The sequence below is a fragment of the Periophthalmus magnuspinnatus genome, chromosome 22, assembly GCF_009829125.3.
Source record: "Periophthalmus magnuspinnatus isolate fPerMag1 chromosome 22, fPerMag1.2.pri, whole genome shotgun sequence".
NCBI classification, from domain to species: domain Eukaryota; kingdom Metazoa; phylum Chordata; class Actinopteri; order Gobiiformes; family Gobiidae; genus Periophthalmus; species Periophthalmus magnuspinnatus.
In genome coordinates, this window is record NC_047147.1 from 1,747,088 (window position 1) to 1,772,144 (window position 25,057).

Below are 25,057 nucleotides of genomic sequence, written 5' to 3' on the forward strand. Positions count from 1 at the left end.
TGGCACTAAAACAGGCCACTGTAACCAAGAATGTCTGGATTTCAAACTGGTCAGACTCAAACTAAAATCAATGTAAAGGGAAGGGAAAATGTACATCCATGAGTGTCAGAATGGAAGGAAATTAGGGCCGTTGCCATATTGATTAACAGTTTACAACAAAATCTTTTGAAATGGAAAAGGTCCTCAAAATCTTCCATATAACTTAACAACAATGTAGTATTAGTGATTAGAAGCAGATAAGCCTCTGTTCATCAATAAAAATTCAACATAACTATACAAACTGAGTCCTTCAAGAAACTAACATTAAAAACCCCATAAAAGATCTCACTAAAATAACCAATGCTATTGTACCACTGCAAATGAACTCTGCTCTGTACTCCCCCTGCTGGCAATGGCTAGAGTAACTGTCAAATCTTGCATAAGGCCTTAAAGAATTCCGATTTGTTTTTCTTAAGTCTCAAAATGAGCCAAGGGCCGAGTCTGGTACTGGACTGGCTTTCCAAACTCTACTTATCCCAATACGTTGAGTCCTTTATTGACAATGGCTACGACGATCTGGAGGTTTGTAAACTGATCGGCGAGTTGGACCTGGATGCTATCGGAGTAAGGATTCAGTATCACAGGCACCAGCTCCTGACGGCGGTACGGAGACTGAACCAGGATGGAAAACGCAAATCCCCGCCATTTTATTTCACCTTGGAGCCTGCAAACGGTGAGATGCGTCCAAAGCATGCGCATGCGCACATGAACAAAGATGAGACTTGTCCACAGCGCGCGCACATGGACAAAGAGCATCTCAGATCACAAACTTTGGCTGTGGCGAAGCATCTGGAGTCTTGTCCCAAGAATCATAACCTGAAGCTCATGGATTGTAATGACTTTGTGATGTATCCCAAGCTCAGACTGAAAGTTTTGATTCGGAACAAACTGGCAAAAGATGGAATTAACCTGCAGGAAGCGCCCTACACACAGGAGGTAAGGATCGGTTTATGTGTTTATGCTGGGTTCAGATAATGCTAACTTTGTGCTCGTTTGTGTCTTAAGCGTTTTTTGTTTTTTTTTGTTTTTTGTTTTTTTTTTATTATTGGATTTGACTGATTTGAAGGTTTCTTTGGGTTAAGAATCAGTAGTTTTGACTACTTTGTGCTAGTGTCCATGATTTAAAGGTGCACTATGTAGAGCAAAGCAAACAAAAGGAATAAAGAGAACAATACGGCAAGCCAGGATGCTAATAGGTGTGGAAAAACACTCATTAAGAGTTGAATGAATATGCTAAGTATGTAGCAAAAGACAAAGTTTAAATTTGTCAACTGGACAAAACTTAGGAGTGAAGACATTTGGCTGCTCATCCAAGCCGCTTCTTCAGTTCTGGCAGATTGCTGGTGGACACTGCCTTATATTTATCTGAGGGGAGCGGCTAACTACACTGAAACTGTAAACAGCTATTGTCTCCAGTTTCAGCCTTAACGTCCATTCAACCTTTAGTGCCCCCCATTGTTATTTTTTGTTTCTTTTTGTTTGCTTTGTTTTGTTTTGTTTTTTGGTTTTTTTTCCACTCTTCACTTTTTTTTCCATCTCACTCTGCCACTGCATCCAATCCATTTACAATAGAACATAAAAACATCTATGTTGATATCAATGTAATCACAGAAACCAGAACAACAACAAAAAAGCATGCAAGTCTTTACTTTAGCCCAAAAAGGAGTGGGAAGAAGATAATTTATTTAATCCCACCCCCATCTTCTAACATAACATGAGCTTTTTTTTTTGTTTGTGTTCTTCAGCCATTTTCCATCAAACCACTGTTTACAGAAGCACAGAATATAATGGCGAAAACGATCTTAAGTTTAAAGGGGAAAGCTTAAACTGGCCTATCTCTGTATTCAGACCATACCATGCCTTTATATAAAAAATTTAATTTGTGAATACTTTGGGAAATCCAGAGCATTCCAGAGTTTCACCCCACATACAGTCACACAAACACATTTATGAGTGGTTTGAACATTAGTTAGTATACAATTTGTATAGCCTCTCAAATTGTTCTCTCTTTAAAAGACACTTTTGCACGTTATATGGTGATAACTTATTGAAGGCTATGAATAATATAATTACAGTATAATATTTTACAAGGTCAGGGAATTTTTTTATTTTGGACTGGATGAAAAGATTGCGAGTATGTTCTAGAAAACCAACCTTGTGAATGATCTGCACTGCTGGTTTTTGCAATAAGAATAATGGGTTAGTTGAGCATTGGTAATTGTTTCCTCATATTTCAGCACAATACGTGAAATAAAGGAGGGCCAGTGAGCAGTATAATGTACGGAGTGCATTGTGATCAAGATATTGTTTTAATTGTTTAAGGGATGGAATCATAAATCTGTGAAAGATTATGTCTCAGGCCCCCCAAGAAAGAGAACAATAGGTTTTGAGGCAGTTTCCTGGAGGTTTTGCAGATGTTCTAAGGCCATTTCCCGGAGGTTTTGAGGCAGTTTGGCAGACATATTGAGGCAGTTTCCCAGAGGTTTTGAGGCTGTTTCCCGGAGGTTTTGAGGCAGTTTGCTGAAGGTTTTGACGCCATTACCCGGAGGTTTTGAGGCCGTTTCCTGGAAGTTTTGAGACCGTTACCTGGAGATTTTGAGCCAGTTTCCCAGAGGTTTTGAGCCAGATTCTCGGCAGTTTTGAGCCAGTTTCCCGGAGGTTTTGAGCCAGTTTCCCATAGGTTTTAAGCTAGTTTCCCAGAGGTTTTGAGTCAGTTTCCCGGAGGTTTTGAGCCAGTTTCCCGGAAGTTTTGATGCCATTTCCTGAAGGTTTTGACACTGTTACCTGGAGATTTTGACGCCAGTACCTGGAGGTTTTGATGCTGTTTCCTGGAGATTTTGAGGCAGTTTCCTGGAGGTTTTGAGGCCTTTTCCTGGCAGTTTTAAGGCAGTTTTCTGAAGGTTTTGGTGCCATTTCCTGAAGGCTTCCCAGAGTTTTTGAGTCCATTTTCCGGAGATTTTGAGGCCATTTCCTGTAGTTTTTGAAGCCATTACCCGGAGATTTTGAGGCAGTTTGCTGAAAGTTTTGAGACCATTTCCTGGAGGTTTTGAGGCCTTTTGCCGTAGGTTTTGAGGCAGTTTGCCGGATGTTTTGAGGCAGTTTGCTGAAGGTTTTGAGGCCTTTTCCTGGAGGATTTGAGTTTGTTACCTGGAGGTTTTGAGGCCATTTCCCAGAGCTTTTAAGGCAGTTTCCCAGAGGTTTTGAGGCAGGCCCAGAGTCATGTAGAATGGGTGAGTGGGGCAGGTGCAGATTCGACCTGTTTGACAGATATCCCTCTGAGTCCTTCCCCAAATAGTCACACAACCAGGCACTTCAAAACATATGCAAGGAAAGGTCCTGGCTTAGTCTTGGTTTAGTTTTCTTAATTTAATCCTGGTTTAACCCTTGTTTATTTAGTGCTTGATTAACATTAAACACTAAAATATTGACCTATTTAATGGTAGTAACTTGTCTCATGATGAAAACAACTCCAGTGTTTGTGTGTAGTGTTTGTAGTGTTTGTAGTGACTCTGTGACTGACAGCAGTGGAACAGTCACTTCTGTATAAGCTCTTTATATCTTTATGTCTATTTCTGTTTCTAACAAGTTTTCTGTAGCTGTGCGTCTCATACTCGCTCTGCTTTGTGTTTCTGTCTCATCAATTGATTATTCATTAAAAGTATCTCATAGCTGTTTTTCTCATTTTTAAGAGCCCATATTACACCATTTTCTGATCTCTGCTCTAATGCAGTTTTCTCATCACAGACATACCTGGAGTTGTGTCTTGTTTCATTCACTAAATTCATTTTGGCCAATCTCTACTGAACTAAAGGTAAAAGGAGCTGTTAACTTGAAAACCACCACTACATGACCTCACAAGGTGGAACAGAGCATTTCGAGCTTTACTAATAATAAAGGGCTACTCAAACGTCTGAATAAAACAAAACAAAACTCCAGGTATGTTTTTGAGGAAGGAACATTATAACATGGCTTACACACATTTAGAGTGATCTCTGTCCTATATACAGCTGTTTGTTTTCTGTGGTCAATTCATGAACGCTTTCTGCTCACGCTAAATAAAACATACGACTATGGTGCAACCTCTAACTGTGTGTAAAAGACCTAGATCTGGTTTGGACCATAGCCTGTATAAAGTGGACTAGGTGAGTGTGACGTCGCCCACAGCGTTCTGGTTTAGACCTGGTTTAGACCTGGTTTAGTCCTGGTTTAGACCTGGTTTGTCCTGGGTAGTCTTGGTTCGGTTCAGTTTTAGACCAGGTTTTGTCCTTGATGTCACCTCATTTGCACCCTGTGAAATCCTGGTTGAGATCTGTTTCAGACCTCAAAGTCCTGCTGTAGGCCTCATGTGGTTAAGTTCTTGGATAGTTAAGTCCTGGTGCAGTTTAAACTGACCTGGTTATTGCTGGTTTGATCCTGGTGTAGTTTAGTCCTTTTCTTGTCCTGGTTTAGTCTTAGTCCTAAATCTAGTCTCTAATCCTGGTTTAGATCTCTTTTAGATCCAAATCCTGCTGGACACCCAGTTTAGACCTGGTTTATGTAGACTTGGTTTTGGTCCTTTTTCTAAGAAAATATTTCTGTATAACAGTGTGAAAGTCCTGATTTAGTCCTAGTTCATTTCTAGCCTGATCCTGGTTTAGTCCTGGTCAAGTCTCAGTTCTAACAGTGATTTCAGACTTGGTACTTGTGGCCTGCCCCCTCTTGGGTCTGGCCTTGACGTGGCGAGGGGGCTTGTGTGTTCCCGGGACCTTGGAGAGCGATACCGTCGGGAGCTTGCTCCTGGTAGGGTCACCCTAGGCGGGCCGGTCTCCAGGGTAGGTTCCAGACGAACATAGACCCCAGCGTGTCGGTACGCTGTAAGGTGGCAGCCCCACAAACCGACTATCCTGCGGAAGGCCAACAACCCACCCAGGAGAAATCCTTTTGTTAGGAAACCGACCAGAGAAAGAAGCCGGACTGCCCAAAATGGTAACGGACCCCAGCCCGCCCCCGACCAACGAGTACAGATCAACCTTCGTCGTAGGACCCGTGTCGCAACATGGAATGTCCAGACACTCCTTCGCCCCGGAGCCGCCACCCTGCTGTCCCGAGAGCTTTGCCGCTACAACATCACCCTTGCAGGACTCTGCGAAGTCCGATGGCAAGGCAGTGGCAAAACAACAGCAGGCAACCACTGCTACATCTGGAGTGGCCCCAAGAGACGGACAGGCCTTTATGGCATGGCTCTCGCCATCCCAAAGGCCCTCCGCAAGTGCCTCATCAGCTGGACACCTCTGAACGACAGACTGCTGTCCGCCCGCTTTCTCCACCAACATGGCAAGATGACAGTAATTGTTGCCTATGCACCCACCGATGTCTCTGATGAGGATGCGAAGGATGCCTTTTTTGACCAACTCCAACAGGCTGCCAACCAAGCCCCACCGCATGACATCACCATCATTCTCACGGAGGCCAACGTCACTCTATCTAGCTGCGACCGGCCCGCAGGCTCACCTGTTGGCAGAATTTTTGCTGACAAGACCACAAATGACAACGGCAACCGCCTTCTCCTTCTCTGCCACCAGAACCACCTCTGTGTTGCTGATACCTGGTTTCCTCGGAAACTCATCCATCACTGGACTTGGTACAGCCCAGATGGCAGAACTAGGAAAGCGCTGGACCACATCCTTTTTTCTCGACGCTGGAAGTCATTTGTCACCAACTGACGTGTCTATAGAGGAGCAGAGCTTGGCAATACCGACCACCGTCTGCTGGTGGGCCAGCTTAAGCTAAAGCTGCGAGCCAACCAGCACACCAAGACCCCACCTCGCCTGGACTCCTCCCTACTCACTGATCCAAACATTGCTACAGACTTCAGCCGCTCTGTCCGCCGTACCTTCGATGCCCTGGCCCCGGACAAAGTGACCGACTGGACAACCTTTAAGGAGAGCGTCATTCAGTCAGCTCACAATGCCCTTGGATGCTCACGACCTTCCCCGAAAAAGCCCTGGATATCGGAGAAGACTCTTAACATCATCGACCGCCGGCGCGAGGCCCGACTCCGGGGCGACCTCCCGGAATATCGGCGGCTGAACTACCTGCGCAATGTGGCTATAGCTGAGGACCGTGAGAGGTTCTGGAAGGCAGAAGCTGAACACCTAGAGTCTGCGGCCAACAACAACAACATGTGCCGGGTCTTTAGTCTGCTGCGCCAAGCCCGTAATGATCCACGCATCAAGACAGCCCTGGTGAAAGATTCGGATGGCCACCTCTTAACAACTGAAGCAACCTGCCTCGAATGCTGGAAAGAGCACTTCACCCTTCTCCTGCAGCACAGCTCCATTCCGGCTGATTCCATCATCCCAGCCACTGCAAATGCCGTATCCACCAGCAACGCTTGCAGCACAGACCCTCTCACCCCAGAAGAAGTCAGAGCTGCTCTGAATAAAATCAACAACAGGAAGGCCCCCGGCATCTGCTCCATAACTGCTGAGATGCTAAAATCTGGTGGTGATGGCGTTGTCGAGTGGCTCACCCACATATTCAATCAGGTGTGGGAGACAGAGAGACTTCCCAGTGACTGGACCAGAGGGGTTATCCTACCCTTCTGGAAGCGCAAGGGTGACAGGCTAGACTGCTACAACCACAGAGGCATTACCCTTCTGTCCATCCCCGGCAAGCTCTTTACCAGGATCTTGCTCACCCGTGCTCTCCCAGCCATCAGAAGCAGTCGCCGTCCCCAGCAGGCTGGCTTCATGCCTAATCGCTCCACAACCGACCACATCTCCGCCGTTCGTTTGCTGATAGAGAAGACCTATGAATTCCGTAAAGACCGACACCTCTACATTGGGTTCATAGATCTGAAGGCTGCCTTCGACACCGTCTGCCATGCTTCACTGTGGAGTATTCTACAGGCCCTTGGAGCACCACCCAAGATCGTCGCCCTACTCAAGTTGCTTTATAGCAATGCACAGAGCTGTGTCCGCATTAACGGCAGAGACTCTGACTGGTTTTCCATCTCCAGTGGGGTCCGTCAGGGCTGCGTGGCTGCTCCCGACCTCTTCAACTGCATCATTGACCACCTGATGCTCAAGGTCTGTGAGCGGGTCCCCGGAGTGTCCTTTGGCGACTACCATCTGACCGACCTGGAGTACGCCGACGACACCATTCTACTCAGCACATCCTACAGCCAGCTGAGAGATGCTCTGGGCATATACAGTGAAGAGGCAGGGAACCTTGGCCTCCAAGTGAGCTGGGCTAAGACCAAATTTATACATGTCGGTGATGGGCCAGATCCACCCTTGGCAATGACATTGTAGAGCCTGTGAAGCGCTTTGTGTACCTGGGGTCCATAGTGACGGACAACGGGGACCTAAATCCAGAGATTAACCACAGAAGAGCCCTGGCAGCATCAGCCCTGCAGTCCCTCTGGAAACCACTCTGGCGACACTCCACCATCTCACGCACGACAAAGCTCCGGATATATAATTCCGCCGTACTTTCCATCCTGCTGTATGGTTCGGAGACATGGCCCCTGAACAAGACTCTGGCTGCCAAAGTAGATGGCTTTGATAGCAGAGCTCTCCGCACCATCGAAAATATCAGGTGGCCCCAGTGAGTTTCCAACCAGGGGCTCAGAGCTCACACGCTCCAGCCCAGAGCATCCAGCCTGGCTGCGCAACACCGCACCCGCTGGTTTGGCCATGTTCTCCGCCTTCCTGCTGACCATCCCACGAGAGCCATCCTCCAGTTTGACCCAAAGGCGGCAGGCTGGAAACGACCACGAGGCAAGCCCCGCACCCGATGGCTTGACGTCATTGCGGGCGACCTCCAACAACTTGGAGTCACCATAGAGGACGCAGAGCAGCTGGCCCTAGACCGCCAGCGTTGGAAAAAACTGGTTCACCTGGTCGGCTCAACGCGTGGGGACGGGATGCCCCCCTCCCCTTTGCTGGAGCCTTAGATAGAGATAGATAGACTTGTGGCCTGTGTGTTGTATCTGGTCTAACCCATCTATCTCGGTTCTAACGGTGCGTTCACACCAGGGCATCAGTGGTATTTACACACAAAGTCTATGGTGGACGCATCTAGGCCTCAAAAATGGCTCGAATCTGGCGTTGACGCGGCATGTCTTAAGCCATCATGTTTAAAGCGTCAGACGCCAGATTTGAAAAAGCTGAACTTGTGTTTGATGAGCAGCGTCAACCAATCCGAGACTACGCTCCAGTCATGTAACGATGCCATTATGTGGAAAAAGTAGAAAGACATCAGCTACAAACTTAATTATGCTGGGCACACCGGCTAGCTGACAGTTTTATCTTTTAGGGCTGAAGTGGTTTGTGATGTCATGATACTAAGGAATAGACTTCATACTCGATATTCTGATACCATGTTGATAATATAAAAACACTCTTTAGACAATGTTGTAACAAACAGCCAAGTTTGTTACCAGATTAACAGCACCTTTCACTATATGCACTTTAAAGTGCACGTACACTTTAATAGCACGCAGCACTTTAAAAAAAGATAATTGCACAAAAGGATTTAAAAATGTTTATTTAACTTGTCTGCTTTTACCCAGTTTTAGATCTGGTGGCACAGTGGCACTTTAATTGAAGCCGCGTGTCCTGGAGGGGAAAGAGGACAAAATTAACAACTAATTAATACATTGGATATGTGCAATATTAGTGCAGTGTTTGAGAATGTTTTAAGTGTTTGTGTGTGTTCTGTAATTTGTAGTGTTTTTAGTGAAAGTTTTTTTTTACCACCTCCTTGTCCTTGTGTCCAGGTGTCAAAGAGGTCCCTGGGGAAACGAGCTCCCTTAAAAAGGTTCCGGGGCAGGACCAAGGCGGGGGAAGTGTAGGGGAGACATGTTGGGCATTTTAAAATGGTTTATGGGTTTTAGGTGTATTTGGTGTTTGGTTTTAGGGTTTATGTGTCTAATATGTAAAGTTGATTTGGGTTATGGGTTTATTTGGTTTTATGGAGGTTTGAGTTTTAAAGAGCTAAGGCTATTTTTTAAACACCCCTATTAATTAATAGTAGTTTAAACCAGTTAGAGGAACAGGATAAAAGGCGCCTGCAACCATCAAACCATGTTCTGCTGCTAGAGGAGATGCTGCTCCTCTAACCTCCATTTTCCTTTGATAATTGATGGGAAAAAGAAATAAAAATTGTGGACCACACCTGTGCTGCTGTCTTCTGTCGCACATCCTATCGCTAACGGCCAGCCTACGTTACAAATATATTGTGCTGTTCCACATCAGAACAAGTATAAGACCACACAGACTAGTCTGTTAGGGACATAGGGATATACCGATACTGATACTGTCCCATCATATCGGTTCAGTCGATATCCTGGTTGGGCCTTTAATTGGATGCAATAAGATTGTTTACAGGCTGATTTTGGCCTAGAATGTCTCATAATATTTGAACTTTTATTCATACAAAGCTATTCTGTCATTTGAAGGATAAATAACAGTTGCATAACACAATAGAGTCTGTGCACAACAACGTCCCCAACCCCACTGTCACTTCTTGTCCAGTTTTATCTTTTAGACAGTGGGTGTCACTGACAATATGTTAAACACTACACAAATAAAATGAATACTTCACCAGAGACGCTTCTGTGTTTAGAAAGAGACATGTTTGTGTTTCAATGCTAACGCTAATGCTAATTTTGAGGCATAATAAATATTACAACAACACCACAAACTGAAGTGTTCAACATATCAAAATAATTGGATAGTTTTTATTTTAATTCATTTGAATTTAAATAGGTTGTTTATTTTATGTTTTCTGATTTTAATAAGAGTGACTGTTAGCTTGGAGACACAGTGAGGTAGCTACTGTGCTACTGTGCACAGAGACTGTTGGATCTCTTGTGTAATCAGTCAACTGTGTTTTAAGGAAATAACTGCCGGTTTCCATCCCTGGTAAAGGGTAATGTCGGGTATATATTTGATACTTAAAGTGTCAAATGACAAATTGTCTCTATGTATATTTCATATATTTACTGGAGTAAATTGGCTGCAGTGTTAAATATATCAGATAATTTATATTTATTTTTTAGGAGATTATGTTGAAGGTGACACTGTCACGTTCTTTTTTTTTAAAAACTACAGTATATGATATTATCACCATATCATGCAACTCTACCACACTTCTTCTATTCCCATCAACCCACAATCCCTCTGTGCAGCCGCCCATTGAACACAGCAGACCTGTTTAATGATGTTTATGTAACTCCACCTGTTCATGTGGTTCTTTAGTTCCTTAATTCCATTATGTAAAAATATCTAGATTCAACAGTGGTCCTTTGAAATGTCCATCAAATATAGACTCATGAGATGTGAAAAACAAAAGCAAAACTCAAAAATAAAACATATATCTTTATTATAACTTGTATTCAGTATTTAAGGTTAAAGACAATAAGTTACAAAGGTTCAAGTTTGTGATTGGGGCCATATGTTGATCAAATGTTGTGCCTTGTGATGATGATTGCACAATTACTGTTCTTGGCTTTGCTTCTTGTGAGGGAGGGCATCAAGCAGAAACCCACAGATCTCTGTTTACATCTGGATTTTCATGAGTCCTCTAATGTGCTTTTTCTTTCAGATGTTGCGTCATAAGAAACCCTCAGATCCCTTATTATGAGTAAAAATATATATGTTTTATACAATTATTTAAGACATTTACACACTGTAAACAATGAAGAGTACTTACAACAGCAACAACTGCTACTGCACAACTGCTCACACCAATGGCTGGAGCCAAATTTTTTGCCGTAGCTGTGCTCATGGTAAGGGCCCCTAGTTTAATAGCAGCAGATCCAACTGTTAGAGTTGCTCCTTTCCATAGGAATAAAAGAAAAAAATAAAGTGAACATGATTTTTGGAGTAAAATTGTCACCTTGTAATGCTCAGAACTTCATGTAGAGTTGTATCCAGAGCCTGGCGCAATAACATTTTTTAAAGTACAATAAATCGCTAATGAAAAGTGTCACGATAAATGGTAGCTAATCTTGAAATTACTTTACATTAGTGACACGTTGTCAGGGGCAAGAAAAGCCAAACATGCAAAGCAATGTTCAAAGCAAAGAGTAAAGGATATTTTAAAAAATCTATAATCTAAAACAAGGTTTGAGTTATTTTAAGTTTTTTGTTTACTATATTCACATGTGTCATTCACAATTCTGATGCTTCAGTGAGAATCTGTAAATAATCATGGAAAAAAAAGAAGAAACAGAAATGAAAAACTGATTGAAGATTTAAGTTGATATGATAATTATCATGACAGGCCTAAAATAGAGACCAAAAAAACAAAAACGTTTTTGTCTGTTTTATAAAGATTGAAATATGTTATGCTTATCTATTCCAGGACATAATGTTGGGATTACTCCTTTGGCATCTAAGCAGAAATGGCTGACTTAAGAAGTGGAATGGTGCTGTTCAGAGGGTCAGGTGTATCTAGATCAGGTGTATCTGGTTGTCAGGTCTGCTTCATACTCATTCATCACTCTTTATATGTGAGTGTGAACAGAGCTCCTCCAAAAGCCTCATAATATAACTGGCGATCGACTGGTTGAATAAACGGGGCATGGCAAATTTCTTAAAACACATATCTCTGTGTATCTGTTAAAAACTGCACTCACAAGACTACACCTGCAGGGGAATTCATTCAAAAACTACTATTCATGCAGAAAACGGTACTAGGAAATAATGCGTTTATATAAAACATATACAACTTGTGAATCATGAGTTTAATCTGACTTTTTACAGAGAAATACGAAAAAATCTTAAGTCTTCAGCTCCCTCGCTCACTTCTTTCTGCCGCTGTTGTCCCACAGAAATCCTCATCGTCTAAAGAACATGATTCGTCAACTCAGACGGATTTAGTTCTGGTTTAGTTCTGGTTTAGATCTCTCTTAGTCCTGGGATAGTCCTGGTTTAGTCCTGGTTTTGTCCTGGTTCATTCCTGGTTTAATCCTGGTTCATTCTTGGTTTAGTCCTGGTTTAGAGCTGGTTTAGTCCTGGTTTACTCCTAGTTTAGTTCTGGTTTAGACCTGGTTTAGACCTGGTTAAGTCCAGGTTTAGTCCTAGTTCAGTCCTAGTTTACACCTGGTTTAGTCCTGGTTTACTCTTGGTTTAGTCCTGGTTTGGACCTGGTTTAGTCCTGGTTTAGAGCTGGTTTAGTCCTGCTCAGGTCCTGGTTTAGTTCTGGTTTAGACCTGGTTTAGACCTGGTTTAGACCTGGTTTAGACCTGGTTTAGGCCTGGTTTAGTCCTGATTTAGAGCTGATTTAGTCCTGCTCTGGTCCTGGTTTAATCCTGGTTTAGACCTGGCTTAGACCTGGTTTAGACCTGGTTTAGACGTGGTTTAGACCTGGTTTAATCCTGGTTCAGTCCTGGTTCAGTCCTGGTTTAGACCTGGTTTACCCTTGGTTTACCCCTGGTTTTGTCCTGGTTTAGTTTTGGTTTAGACCTGGTTTAGTCCTGATTTAGAGCTGGTTTAGTTATGGTTTAGTCCTGGTTTTGTCCTGGTTCAGTCCTGGTTTAGTCCTTGGTTATAGCTGGTTTAGTCCTGGTTTAGTCCTGGTTTAGTCCTGGTTTAGTCCTGGTTTAGTCCTGGTTTAGTCCTGCTTTAGTCCTGCTTTAGTCCTGGTTTAGAGCTGGTGTAGAGATGGTTCAGTCCTGGTTAAGTCCTGGTTCAGTCCTGGTTTAGACCTGTTGTAATCCCAGTTTACTCCTGTTTTTCTACTTCTTTTCAGAAGGATGTTTTTAATGTGGCACAAAACTGTGCTTATGTCCTCACATTTTCATTGTGCCGCTGCAGCAGATTCTAAATTGCCGGTCTGGTTTACTCTGTGATCGGGGTCCCAGGCAGCCGGTCTGGTTCATGTTGGTCAGAATCTGGCCCCTGGCAGCCTGTCTGAATTACACTGTGATCGGGGTCTCGGGCAGCCGGTTTGGTTCACTCTGTGATCGGTGTCCCCAACCGGTCTGTTTCGAGCCCCAGGTGGCCGATCTGGTTCACTCTGTGATGGGGTCCCGGGGTTGCCGGTTTGGTTCACTCTGTGATCGGTGGCCGGTCTGGTTCATTCTGTGATTGGGGTCCCTGGCCAGTCTGATTCACTTTGTCAGCGGCGTCCCAGGAGGCTGGTCTGGTTCACTCTGTGATCGGCGGCCGGCCGGTCTGGTTCAGTCTGTGATCGGGTCCCCAGCCAGTCTGATTCACTCTGTGATCGGCGTCCTGGGCAGCTGGTCTGGTTCACTCTGTGATCGGGGTCCCCAGCCAGTCTGGTTCACTCTGTGATCGGCATCCCGGGCGGCCAGTCTGGTTCACTCTTTGATCGGGGTCCCCAGCCAGTCTGGTTCACTCTGTGATCGGGGTCCCGGATGGCCGGTCTGGTTCACTCTGTGATTGGGGTCCCTGGCCAGTCTGGTTCACTCTGGTCTGAGTCGGGCCCCGGGTGGCCGGTCTGGTTCACTCTGTGATCGGGGTCTCGGACAGCGGGTCTGGTTCACTTTGTGATTGGGGTCCCGGGTCACTGGTCTGGAGTGAGGGCAACCTCAGACTGATTTTAATGGGGTGTTTGTTTTCATGAACATATCAAATACACTGTTTGATCATATGACCCTGCTTCATTTTGTGCTTGTATCACAAAAGAAATTACACATCTACTGCGACAACCTCACCCTAACCCTCTCCCTAACCCTCTCCCTAACCCTCTCCCTAACCCTCACCCTAACCCTCACCCTAACCCTCACCATAACCGTCACCCTAACCGTCATCCTCACCCTAACCCTCATCATAACCCTCACCATAACCCTCATCCTAACCCTCACCCGAACACTAACCAAAGCGTGAACCACACTTGGATTTAAATGGAACCCAGATTTGTACTTCAATGTTCAGCCTCTAATGATAGTGGATATACACAAATATACGCATGCTCATTAGACGCGGGCCTGTGACTCTAGCCGACATCGTGCCACGCGTCCCGAGTCCAGTTCTGAGTCCCTCCATGTGTCCAGCTCCACATTTCTTGTGTTAAAAGTTATATTCTTTTTTCTTGAAGCCAGGCTGTTTGAGCCCTGAGTTGTTTTGAGGCAGAAGCAGCCGTGCTCTACAGACGTGATGATGAATTCAGGCATGCTCTAGCTGAGTTTAAATGTTTTCAGCTTTTGTGGATTAGCTATTTGTTCAAATGAAATGAAACTATTTTAACAGCAAAACAGAAGTTTAATACAAAGGTTGGTTTGCTTTGTGATGATGATTGCATAATTACTGGTTTAATGGCAATTATGATGTCTCACCAATAATTTTGAGGCTCTGGACCTGGAAGCAGAGGCTCTGGAGGTGGACTCAGAAGCTCTGGAGCTGGACACAGGGGCTCTGTAGCTAGACGCATAGGCTTCAGAGCTGGACACAGAGGCTCTGGAGGTGGACTCAGAAGCTCTGGAGCTGGACGCTGAGGCCCTGGAGCTGGACGCTGAGGCTCTGGAGTTGGACGCTGAGGCTCTGGAGCTGACAGGCTCGGACAATTTGAGGATATAGTTGTATTTTAGTTCTCAATCAGAGAGGAGTCTGTTTGAGCCGCTGCCGTGTGACCATGTGCAGACCGTATACAGTCTGGTGCAGACAAATGAATGCGGACAAATGAATGCGTGTGTCATGCAGACACATTTCAATAGCAGATGGACCGTACAGGTCTATCTGCGCCTGCCTCACTCCACTAACTTTTTATTCACTGCTTATATTCACATTATACAGTGGCTGCCTTGAGCTTGTTTCACTTGGGCCCTGCCTTTTTCCCCATGTGTTGCACAAAGCATGAAACCCACAGACAGAATATGGCCTATCTGAAGCATATTGTTAACCCGTTACTACCGAAGGTCCCCAATTTTGGGGACTCTGGGAAGCGCATTTTTGTTTCGCCATGAGCCAACACATTAATCACGGAAAATACATTAATGTGGCACATCAAATTAAACAGCACCGCTAGCGCTACAAGGCTATGTAAACTATTTTCACCGTCCACAAACATAACTCAGATGACACCCAAGAGAAAAACTCAAAACCAAATCCTCCAACCTCAGTTAGGCCAAACCACTTGCCGCATTTACGGCTCCATAACAGCTGTACTTCACGCTAGCCACACAAAGAACTGCTCAAAAGAAAGCAGAGACTCTACTGGTTCCAAAGATATAAGCCCCAGCACTGTACACCAAAGCATCGTGGAGATATAAGCCAGCGCATCAGATCACAAAATATTGCTTTTCAAAACCACATTAGTAGAAATTGTCTTACCTTTGTCGTCTTGCTGTGAAAAGTTTATTCCATTTGTAAAGACAAGCTATTTCCTGTTAGCCCCAGCTGTTGTCCATCATTTAAAACAGTCCGAGTGGTACAATAGTGATATATAGTAAGTACCGAGCGCTTACAGTAAACCAATGGAGGAGCATGGCACTTTCATATGGCTTTCTTTTTCCCCTTCTGGTTGGCTGGCTGTGTTGTCAATCTTATATTGCAAGTCATAGCCTTATTCTATTGGTCACTCATGTATATTGACCAATCCGCTGGGGAGTAAAGTCCACGCGTACAGTAAGCACGCTTGTGTGCGTAACAGCGCCTTGACGCACAGGACACAGAGCGCACCGGACAAACTTAGATTTGCTTTTTTCACTAAATTAATCTCTAAAAAATCATTCAAATGCTTTATGCAGTCATTTTATTTGTAGGGGAAACATTCATATACACATATATTTATTATAATTATTAATTAATAATTATTAATTTAATACAAAAAAAATTAAAAATGCCAAAAAATGTTTTCTTTAGGTCTACTGAACGCCATTAGTGATATAAAAATGAAATATATAACTTTTACATGACAGAAATGCAAATGGTACTATGTGTGCCAAATGGTGCCAAAATGGACACCTCGCCTGACATTCCTGTACTAAAATCTCTCTCTTTTTGATCTGCTTCATCTAATCAGTTTCAACCTTTGCAGAGATAATGTTCACATGTTTGGTTTCTATTTTATGAAATAAAAAGGCTATGTTAGCAACATTCCAAAGAGTTATTCATCATAAAACATGTTTTTTTTTTAGGCGAGGCTAAAAAAATCTAAATTTTTGCTGTGTTTCATCCTAATTTTCTCTTTATCAGTAACACATACATGGATAAATGACATATCAAATTATTCTGCCCAATGATCCCTTTACATATATATATTTATATATGGATATACATTTTTCGAACATTTGTCTTCAAAATAGGCTTAGGTAGTAAGGGGTTAATAATGAAAATAACAAAATAAAACACCATTTAAAATGTGGGAAGAAGAATTAATGTATGAAACGTCAGCAGGCCAGAGGACGTTTATATAAAACTTATGAGCAGCTACAATCCAAAACTGATTTGTAAATGTCATATTATTAAGGCTCTATATGTGTTATATGTTCTGCTTTAGTCACATTTAGGGCCATAAAAAATGTATTATCGATTTTACTTTATTGGTTGTCATCACACAGCTTCAGATTATCGGTATCAGTTGAAAATTCCATTATCGTGCATCAGTAACATTACCCCATTGCATTTACCCCTTAGTATTCCGGGTCATTTTGGTGTAATTGCCTTTGTTCTGACCTATCCAAATTAAAATAATCACCATTATTGAACCCTCAGTAGTAAATACACAAGTTTGGGGTCTTTGTAAAGGTAACACCCTATAGTTTTACCCACAGGTGTCAGAATCACTGTAAGTATATCTGCTGAGCATTTATACACTTTGGAACACACATCAAAAAATAAATAAATAAAAAAAAATCTCATCCTCGCCTAAATTTTTTGTAGTGTGTGTTTTGTGTAGAAAGCTGCAATAGGGAGCTGGGGCCAAAAATACACTATATCTCAACTGACAAGATTGTTGACCACTTACAAAATGAGAGTTTTACAATCATTTTATCATGAGTAAGTCCAGGCCTCTCCAAACCTATCCAAATGAAGACATTTGGAGACAAGAAAAACTGCAATAACTTTTAAATGTTTCAACCCACAGACATCAACAAGGGCTCTACTGAAAGCTCACACTGAGAGGAATCTGTATTTGCACACCCAGCTGCTCTATTACTGTACATTTATATATCATATCAAAACACAATATAAAATGTATATTTGTATATAAAATATAGTCAAAACAAGTGGTATGGGTCAAAATAAATATATATTTACAAAGCACACACTGCAAACAGTGAACAAACACACACAAACTTCAAAATGTAAACAAACACACAATGGAAAGTAAGAACACACTGTACATGATTGTACAGTGTGACACTCATTCTGCAACAGTGGCTCAGTGGTTAGAGCTTTGGTTTCCCAACACGAAGGTTAGAAGATCGAGTCCCGCTTGGACCAACTTCTGTCATGTCCTTAGTTCTGTCATTGTGTCCTTAGGCAAAACACTTTGCCAAAGTGGTGTGTGTGTGATGATTGGTGGTGGTCGGTGGGCGCAGATTGGCATTAGCTAATGCTAATGATTACACATGATACACATTTGACCCACAATTAAATCAATAGCAGAATAAACCACGCTTACCGATCAGGAACAGCATCCAGTCCATCAAATCATATGGTCCTATACTCCTCAGTCCACCATGAGATCGTCACTCGGTTCCACGAACCGCTCCGGGTCCGAGATGCCTCTAGTTTAACTTGTACAAACATCCACAGTGTCCTTGGTCGCATACTTCCTTTGTTTTGTCTGTTCCGTCATGTTTAAAACGCAAAACTTCTGCGTAAAATTACGCAATTACGTGCGCGTAATTTTACACGCAGATCTTTGCATCCAGTCTCCTCCTTTTACGCGCACAGCAAACTCTGTCTGTTTACAGTAAACCACTGCATGTCATGCATCAGCGTGTTCCGCAGTTCATGGGCTTTAAGGGGAAACCATCACTAAATGTGTGTAATGTAACAACTTGATTCTACAAGGGGGAGAGTGGGGCATACTCTTTCAATCATCTGTAGCTCTCCAGTAACCCACAACCCCCACCTTATTGGCTAACTTTGGTGTTAAACACAAGATAACAAGTTTGTTTTGCATTGAAGAACAACGTTGGCGCTGTCAGAAGTTTATTATGCTTGAAATCGACAAAAGAAATGCAAATAAGTGACGGAACAGATTTCACTTTCCTGCAGCAGATTGGACATGGAGGATCTAACTTCCTTTGTGGACATAATTTCTTGACTGGATTATATTCTCTGGATCTTTATGGAACGAATGAGACCAACTTTATGTGAATATGTTGATGTTTGACAGAACCAGAGCGCTCAAAGATAAGTGAAGTCCAAATCCACATTTCTGACGTCTCGGTAAAAACGTCTTTCCTGTCAGCACTGTGGTGATTACAGGTGTAAACGGTTTACATGTGAATGCCGTAGCTTTCATTTGATGTGTAGATTGTTTGTGTGGGTGACGCAGAAATATATGTACATTGCTGTAAATTTGTAATGTAAAGGCGACCGTCGGAACGCCAAGTGGTTAAATAATATATATATTTTAAAACAAATTTTATTACTGTGTATTGAATTCCCATTACTTAAAAGATTATTTTATAAGCATAAAAACAAAAAGGAATCCAAATATGAGAAATTTTGCCTAAAATAGCCATAGTATAAAATGGGTAGCCTTTATTTTCAGTACATAAAAAATAAGCAAAGTCGTAGCTGAAAGGAAGTAAAACTGGTTTTAGGGATGGGACAAGATTACGTGAGATAAAATGAAACCTCCTGCAGCAGTAATAAGTCCTTTGTTCAGTGTTCAGCTTCATGAATTATAACTGAGCAGCTGTAACTCGCATCACTAGCATTAACCTGCTCTCTGCCTGCATGCTCCAATCATCAGGGCTGGATCTAGGCATTTGGTATCCCTAAACAAGATTTTGGTTGTGGCCCCCTAATGGCTACAGAGTTTTGGAACTGCACTTGTGCCATAAAGACTAAAAGTTTTATCGCATAGTTGCTGGTTTAGCCCTGATCTTTGTTTAGTTCTGGTTTAGTCCTGGTTTAGTCCTAGTTTAGTTCTGGTTTAGCTCTTGTTTAGTCCTGGTTTAGCCCTCGTTTAGTCCTGGTTTAGCCCTTCTTTAGTCCTGTCTTAGTCCTGGCTTGGTCCTGCTTTAATCCTGGTTTAATCCTGGTTTAGATCTGTTTAGGTCCTAACACTGCCATTAGAACAAAGCTCACATCTAAGTGCAATGAGTATTCTTTAATGACAAGGTTCAGGGCATTAAAGATGCCATCAATTCCACAATTCAAATAACAACCGTACAGCCACCTAGACAGTTAGAGCTGACTCACTTTGCACCATCCATCCATTTTCTTCCGCTTATCTGGGGCCAGGTTGCGGGGGCAGCAGTCTAAGCAGGGACTCCCAGGCTTCCCTCACCTCGGATATGTTGTCCAGCTCGTCCGTTGGGACCAGCCAAGAGACATAGTCCCTCCAGCGTGTCGTGGGTCTTCCCCGGGCCTCTTCCCACTGAGACGTGCCCTAGGGAGGCGTCCAGGAGGCATCCTGAGCAGATGCCTGAGCCACCTCAACTGGTTCCTCTCGCCGTGTAGGAGCAGTGGCTCTACTCCGAGCTCCTCCCATGTGACCGCGCTCCACACCCTATCCCTAAGGGTGCACCCGGCCACCCTACAGAGGAAACCTATTTTGGCCGCTTGTATCCACGATCTTGTCCTTTCGGTCATTACCCAGTGTTCATGACCATAGGTGAGGGTAGGAACGTAGATTGACCGGTAAATCGAGAGCTTTACCTTCCGACTCAGCTCCTTCTTTACCACAACGGACCGATACAGCGACCGCATCACTGCAGACGCTGTGACGTTCCACCTGTCAATCTCACGCTCCATCTTTCCCTCACTCGTAAACAAGACCAAGCTACCTTTTTCCACTTGAGAACCATGGCCTCGGATTTGGAGGAGCTGATTCTCATCCCAGCCACTTCACACTCGGCTGCAAACTGCCCCAGTGCCTGCTGCAGGTCCTGGCTCGATGAAGCCATCAGGACAACATCATCCGCAAACAGCAGAGATGAAATCCTGTGGTTCCCATTCCAGACCCCACCGACCCCTGGCTCTGCCTAGAAATTCTGTCCATAAATATAATGAACAGAACCGGTGACAAAGGGCAGCCCTGGCAGAGTCCGACATGCACAGGGAACAGGGCTGACTTACATCTGGCAATGCTACTGCTCCGGTCATACAGGAACTGAACAGCCCTTAGCAAAGGGCCCTGGACACAATACTACTGGAGCACCCCCCAAAGGACACCACGAGGGACAGTTGAATGCCTTCTCCAGATCCACAAAACACATGTGGACTGGTTGGGCAAAGTCCCATGAACCCTTGAGGACCAGATGGAGAGTATAGAGCTGGTCCAGTGTTCCGCAACCGGGACGGAAACCACACTTCTCCTCCTGAATCCGAGGTTCAACTATCGGTCGGATTCTCCTCTCGAGTACCCTGGAATAGACCTTACCGGGAAGGCTGAGGACCGTGATTCGCCTATAATTGGAAAAAACCCTCCAGTCCCCATTCTTGTACAGAGGGACCACCACCCCGGTCTGCCAATCCAGTGGCACTGTCCCCGACCGCCATGTGATGTTGCAGTGACCTGTCCACCAAGACAACCCCACAACTTTCAGAGACTTGAGGTACTCAGGATGGATCTCATCCACCCTTGGAGCCTTGCCCCGAGGAGCTTGCCAACCACCTTGTTGACTTCAGCCAGGATGATGGATGAGTCCGCCTCTGGGTCCCCAGTCTTTGCTTCCTCCTCGGAAGACATGGCGATGGGATTGTGTAGATCTTCAAAGTATTCCTTCCACCGCCCAACAACATCCCCAGTCGAGGTCAGCAGCTTTCCACACGCACTGTAAACAGTGTTGGTGAAGCTTTGCTTCCCCCTCCTGAGGCGTCGGATGGTTTGCCAGAATCTTTTTGAGGCCGTCCGATAGTCCACCACCATGGTCTCCCCAAACTCCTCCCAACCCCAAGTTTTTGCCTCTGCGACCGCACGAGCTGTAGCACACTTGGCCTGCTGGTACTCACCAGCTGCCTCAGGAATCCCACGAGCCAACAAGGCTCGATAGGACTCCTTCTTCAGCCTGACGCCATCCCTTACATCTGGTGTCCACCACCAGGTTTGGGGATTGCCTCTGTGACAAGCACTGCAGACCTTACGACCACAGCTACGAGCAGCCGCATCGACAATAGAGGTGGAGAACATAGCCCACTCAGAGTTTATGTCCCCAGCATCCCTTGGGATCAGAGAGATGCTCTCCTGGAGGAGACCTAGACCTAGGATGTCCTGGTGCCACGTGCACTGATGGACACCCTTGTGCTCGAACATGGTGTCTATAATGGACAACCTGTGACTAGCACAGAAGTCCAATAAAAAAACACTGCTCAGGTTCAGATTGGGGTGGCCATTCCTCTAGATCACTCCTCTCCAAGTGCCACTGTCATTACCCACATGGGCATTGATGTCCCCAAGGGGAACAAACGGAGTCCCCAGTTGGTGCACTGGTGCCACCAGTTGCTTGCTGCTGAGCACCCACCCAGGCCTGGCTCCAGGGTGGAGCCCCGGCAACGCCAGTCCTGGGGGTGACGTAACTGGCCTTGTTCTTTGTACATGTGGGGCTTCTGAACTGCTCTTAGTCTGACCCGTCTCCCAGGACCTGTTTGCCATGGGTGACCCTACCAGGGGCATGAAGCCCCCGACAACATAGCTCCCAGGATCATTCGGGTACTCAAACTTTAAAGCTTTAAAAGAGCTTTAAAAACTGTGCTTATCAAGCCTCTCCTAAAGAAAAACAGTTTTGATGGCACAATACTGATACAATACTACAATTACTGACCCATTTCAAATCTGCCGTTTTAAGGCAAAGTCCTTGAAAAAGTCGTTTACTTTTTCTTATTAACTTGAATGTTTTCCAGTCATGTTTTAGACCCCACCAAAGCACTGAGTCTGCTCTTATCAAAGAGACAAATTACCTCCACCTGAACACTAATGCAGGCAAAGTCTCAGGCTTGATCCTGTTAGATCTGAGTGCTGCCTTTGACACTGTCGATCATGGGATCCGCTTATAGACACTAGAGGACTGAGAGGGCATCCCTGGTATGGCGCTAAACTGGTGCAAGTCCTATCTAGAAAACAGGGAGTACTTTGTTGAAATTGGAAAATATGTCTCAGATAAAATGTCCCTGAATTATGAGGTGCAGATGATACTCAGATCTATTTCTCACTGGCAGCAGGTGAATATGGACCAGTGGATTCACTTTGCCACTGCATCCAACAATGTCAGTGTGTGGATATAAAACAACTTTCTCCAGCTAAACTCACAAGACTGAAGTCATAGTCTTTGTCCCACAGAAACATAGAGAAAGTATCAGCTGTCACCTCCAGTCTCTCTCTCTCTAAAAGGCCTGATCATTTTTTTATGTAAATTTTTATTGTTGTTGTATTTTTGATCCTTGTGACCCTGACCCGTGGGACTAAGGATGGAAATTAGCCGTATGGCTACAATCCGGCATGTTTACATTCGTGCTTTCTCCAGCTAAACTCACAAGACTGAAGTCATAGTCTTTGTCCCACAGAAACATAGAGAAAGTATCAGCTGTCACCTCCAGTCTCTCTCTCTAAAAGGCCTGATCATTTTTTAATGTAAATTTTTATTGTTGTTGTATTTTTGATCCTTGTGACCCTGACCCGTGGGACTAAGGATGGAAATTAGCCGTATGGCTACAATCCGGCATGTTTACATTTGTGCTTTTGTCATGTATGTTCATTAACATGCACTGTCCCAATCAAATAAACAAATAAATAAAAAAACAAAACAAAAACAAACTATCAAATCAGACTGGAAATCCTGGGGTAATAATGGACTCACACTTGAACTTTAACAGCCACATCAAATCAATAACACCTGCAGCTATATATAGATATACTGAAGATATACTGTCCAAACCAGACTTGGAGAGACTGCATTTGCCCATACATTTGTCTCCAGTAGGTTAGATTACTGCCTGCTCACTGCCCTCTCCAAACGAACCTTAAGCCAGCTGCTGTACATCCTGCTTGGGTTCTGACTGGAAACAGGAAGTACTTCATACATGCGACCTGTGCTCAGGTCGCTGCACTGGCTCCTGTGGCTCAGAGAATATGCTCAAAATGGTTCTGTTTAGCTGTGCATATTGAAAGGATTTTATTCTGCACTCAAGGCAGTGCTGCTGGTCACTATGTCTCTTGAGCCGCTGTACAAAGTTCTGATGGTGATGGCAAATTCACCCCTGCAAGCATGGTTACTGACACTCTAGATGCTCTGCCTGTCCTTGAAATGTTATGCATTTATCATCCTAATACATTTCTAAATAAAATAAGGCTTTTTCCTTGTATTGTGTTGATGTGAGAATGATTGCAGTGACACACAATCGACTGTTTAGTTTGTGAACCACACTGTACATTATACAAGAATTGTGATATATGTGACTTTCACATAGATTTAGAAGGCCATTGTTGTGGAAAAATTACAGTTCTAGATGAAAAGTAATCCATTTGCGAAGCTCGGTGAGTTTTGAAATACAGAAAAAAAGGTTTATTGTTTATTACAGGCGGAGTACCCGGCCTTCTTGGAGTCCCTGGGAGGGGTACTAGACAGTGCACCAACCGGGGACTCCGTTGTTCTCCTGGGGGACTTCAATGACCATGTGGGTAACGACAGTGACACCTGGAGGGGCGTGATTGGGAAGAACGGCCTCCTTGATCTGAACCCGAGCTGTGTTTTGTTATTGGACTTCTGTGCTAGTCAAAGTTTGTCCATAACAAACACCATGTTCGAGCATAAGGGTGTCCATCGGTGCACGTGGCACCAGGACACTCTAGGTCGGAGGTCGATGATCGACTTTGTTGTCTTGTCATCTGACCTCCGACCACGTGTCTTGGACACTCGGGTGAAGAGAGGGGCTGAGCTGTCAACAGATCACCACCTCGTGGTGAGTTGGATCCGCTGGCGGAGGAGGAAGCCGGACAGACCTGGCAGACCCAAGCGTATTGTAAAGGTCTGTTGGGAACGCCTGGCAGAGCCTTCTGTCAGCCTTCTGTCAACTCACACCTCCAGGAGAACTTCTCCCTGATCCCGGGGGAGGCTGGAGACATGGACTCCGAGAGGGCCATGTTCTCCACCTCTATTGTCGATGCGGCCGCTCGTAGCTGTGGTCGTAAGGTTTGTGGTGCTTGTTGCTGCGGCAATCCCCGAACCCGGTGGTGGACACCGGAAGTAAGGGATTCCGTCAAGCTGAAGAAGGAGTCCTATCGAGCCTTGTTGGCTCGTGGGACTCCTGAGGCAGCCGATGAGTACAGGCGGGCCAAGCGTGCCACGGCTCGTGCGGTTGCAGAGGCAAAAACTCGGGGTTGGGAGGAGTTCGGGGAGGCCATGGAGGAGGACTATCGGACGGCCTCAAAGAAATTCTGGCAAACCGTCCGACGCCTCAGGAGGGGGAAGCAGTGCTTCACCAACACTGTTGGAGAGGGTGGAGAGCTGCTGACCTCGACTGGGGATGTTGTCGGGCGGTGGAAGGAATACTTGGAGGATCTCCTCAATCCCCCCGTCATGTCTTCCGAGGAGGAAGCAGAGACTGGGGACCAGAGGCGGACTCATCCATCACCCTGGCTGAAGTCACCGAGGTGGTTAGCAAGCTCCTCGGTGGCAAGGTTCCGGGGGTGGACAAGATCCGTCCCGAGTACCTCAAGTCTCTGGATGTTGTGGGGCTGTCTTGGCTGACATGTCTCTGGAACATCGTGTGGTGGTCGGGGACAGTGCCACTGGAGTGGCAGACCGGGGTGGTGGTCCCTCTGTATAAGAAGGGGGACCAGAGGGTGTGCTCCAATTACAGGGGAATCACACTCCTCAGCCTTCCCGGTAAGGTCTACTCCAGGATACTGGAGAGGAGAATCCGACCGATAGTCGAAC

The 25,057-nt window shown here is 44.8% G+C and overlaps 1 protein-coding gene across 1 annotated transcript in view; it reads left to right on the plus strand.

The window, feature by feature from the left end:
- The first annotated feature begins 462 nt into the window (after positions 1–462).
- Positions 463–25,057, plus strand: part of LOC117390830 (SAM and SH3 domain-containing protein 1-like) — a 160,535-nt gene continuing 135,940 nt past the window's right edge. The window contains exon 1 of the mRNA XM_055231221.1: positions 463–975. Coding sequence (XP_055087196.1) covers positions 463–975 — 513 coding nt within the window. The remainder of the gene's footprint in view (positions 976–25,057) is intronic.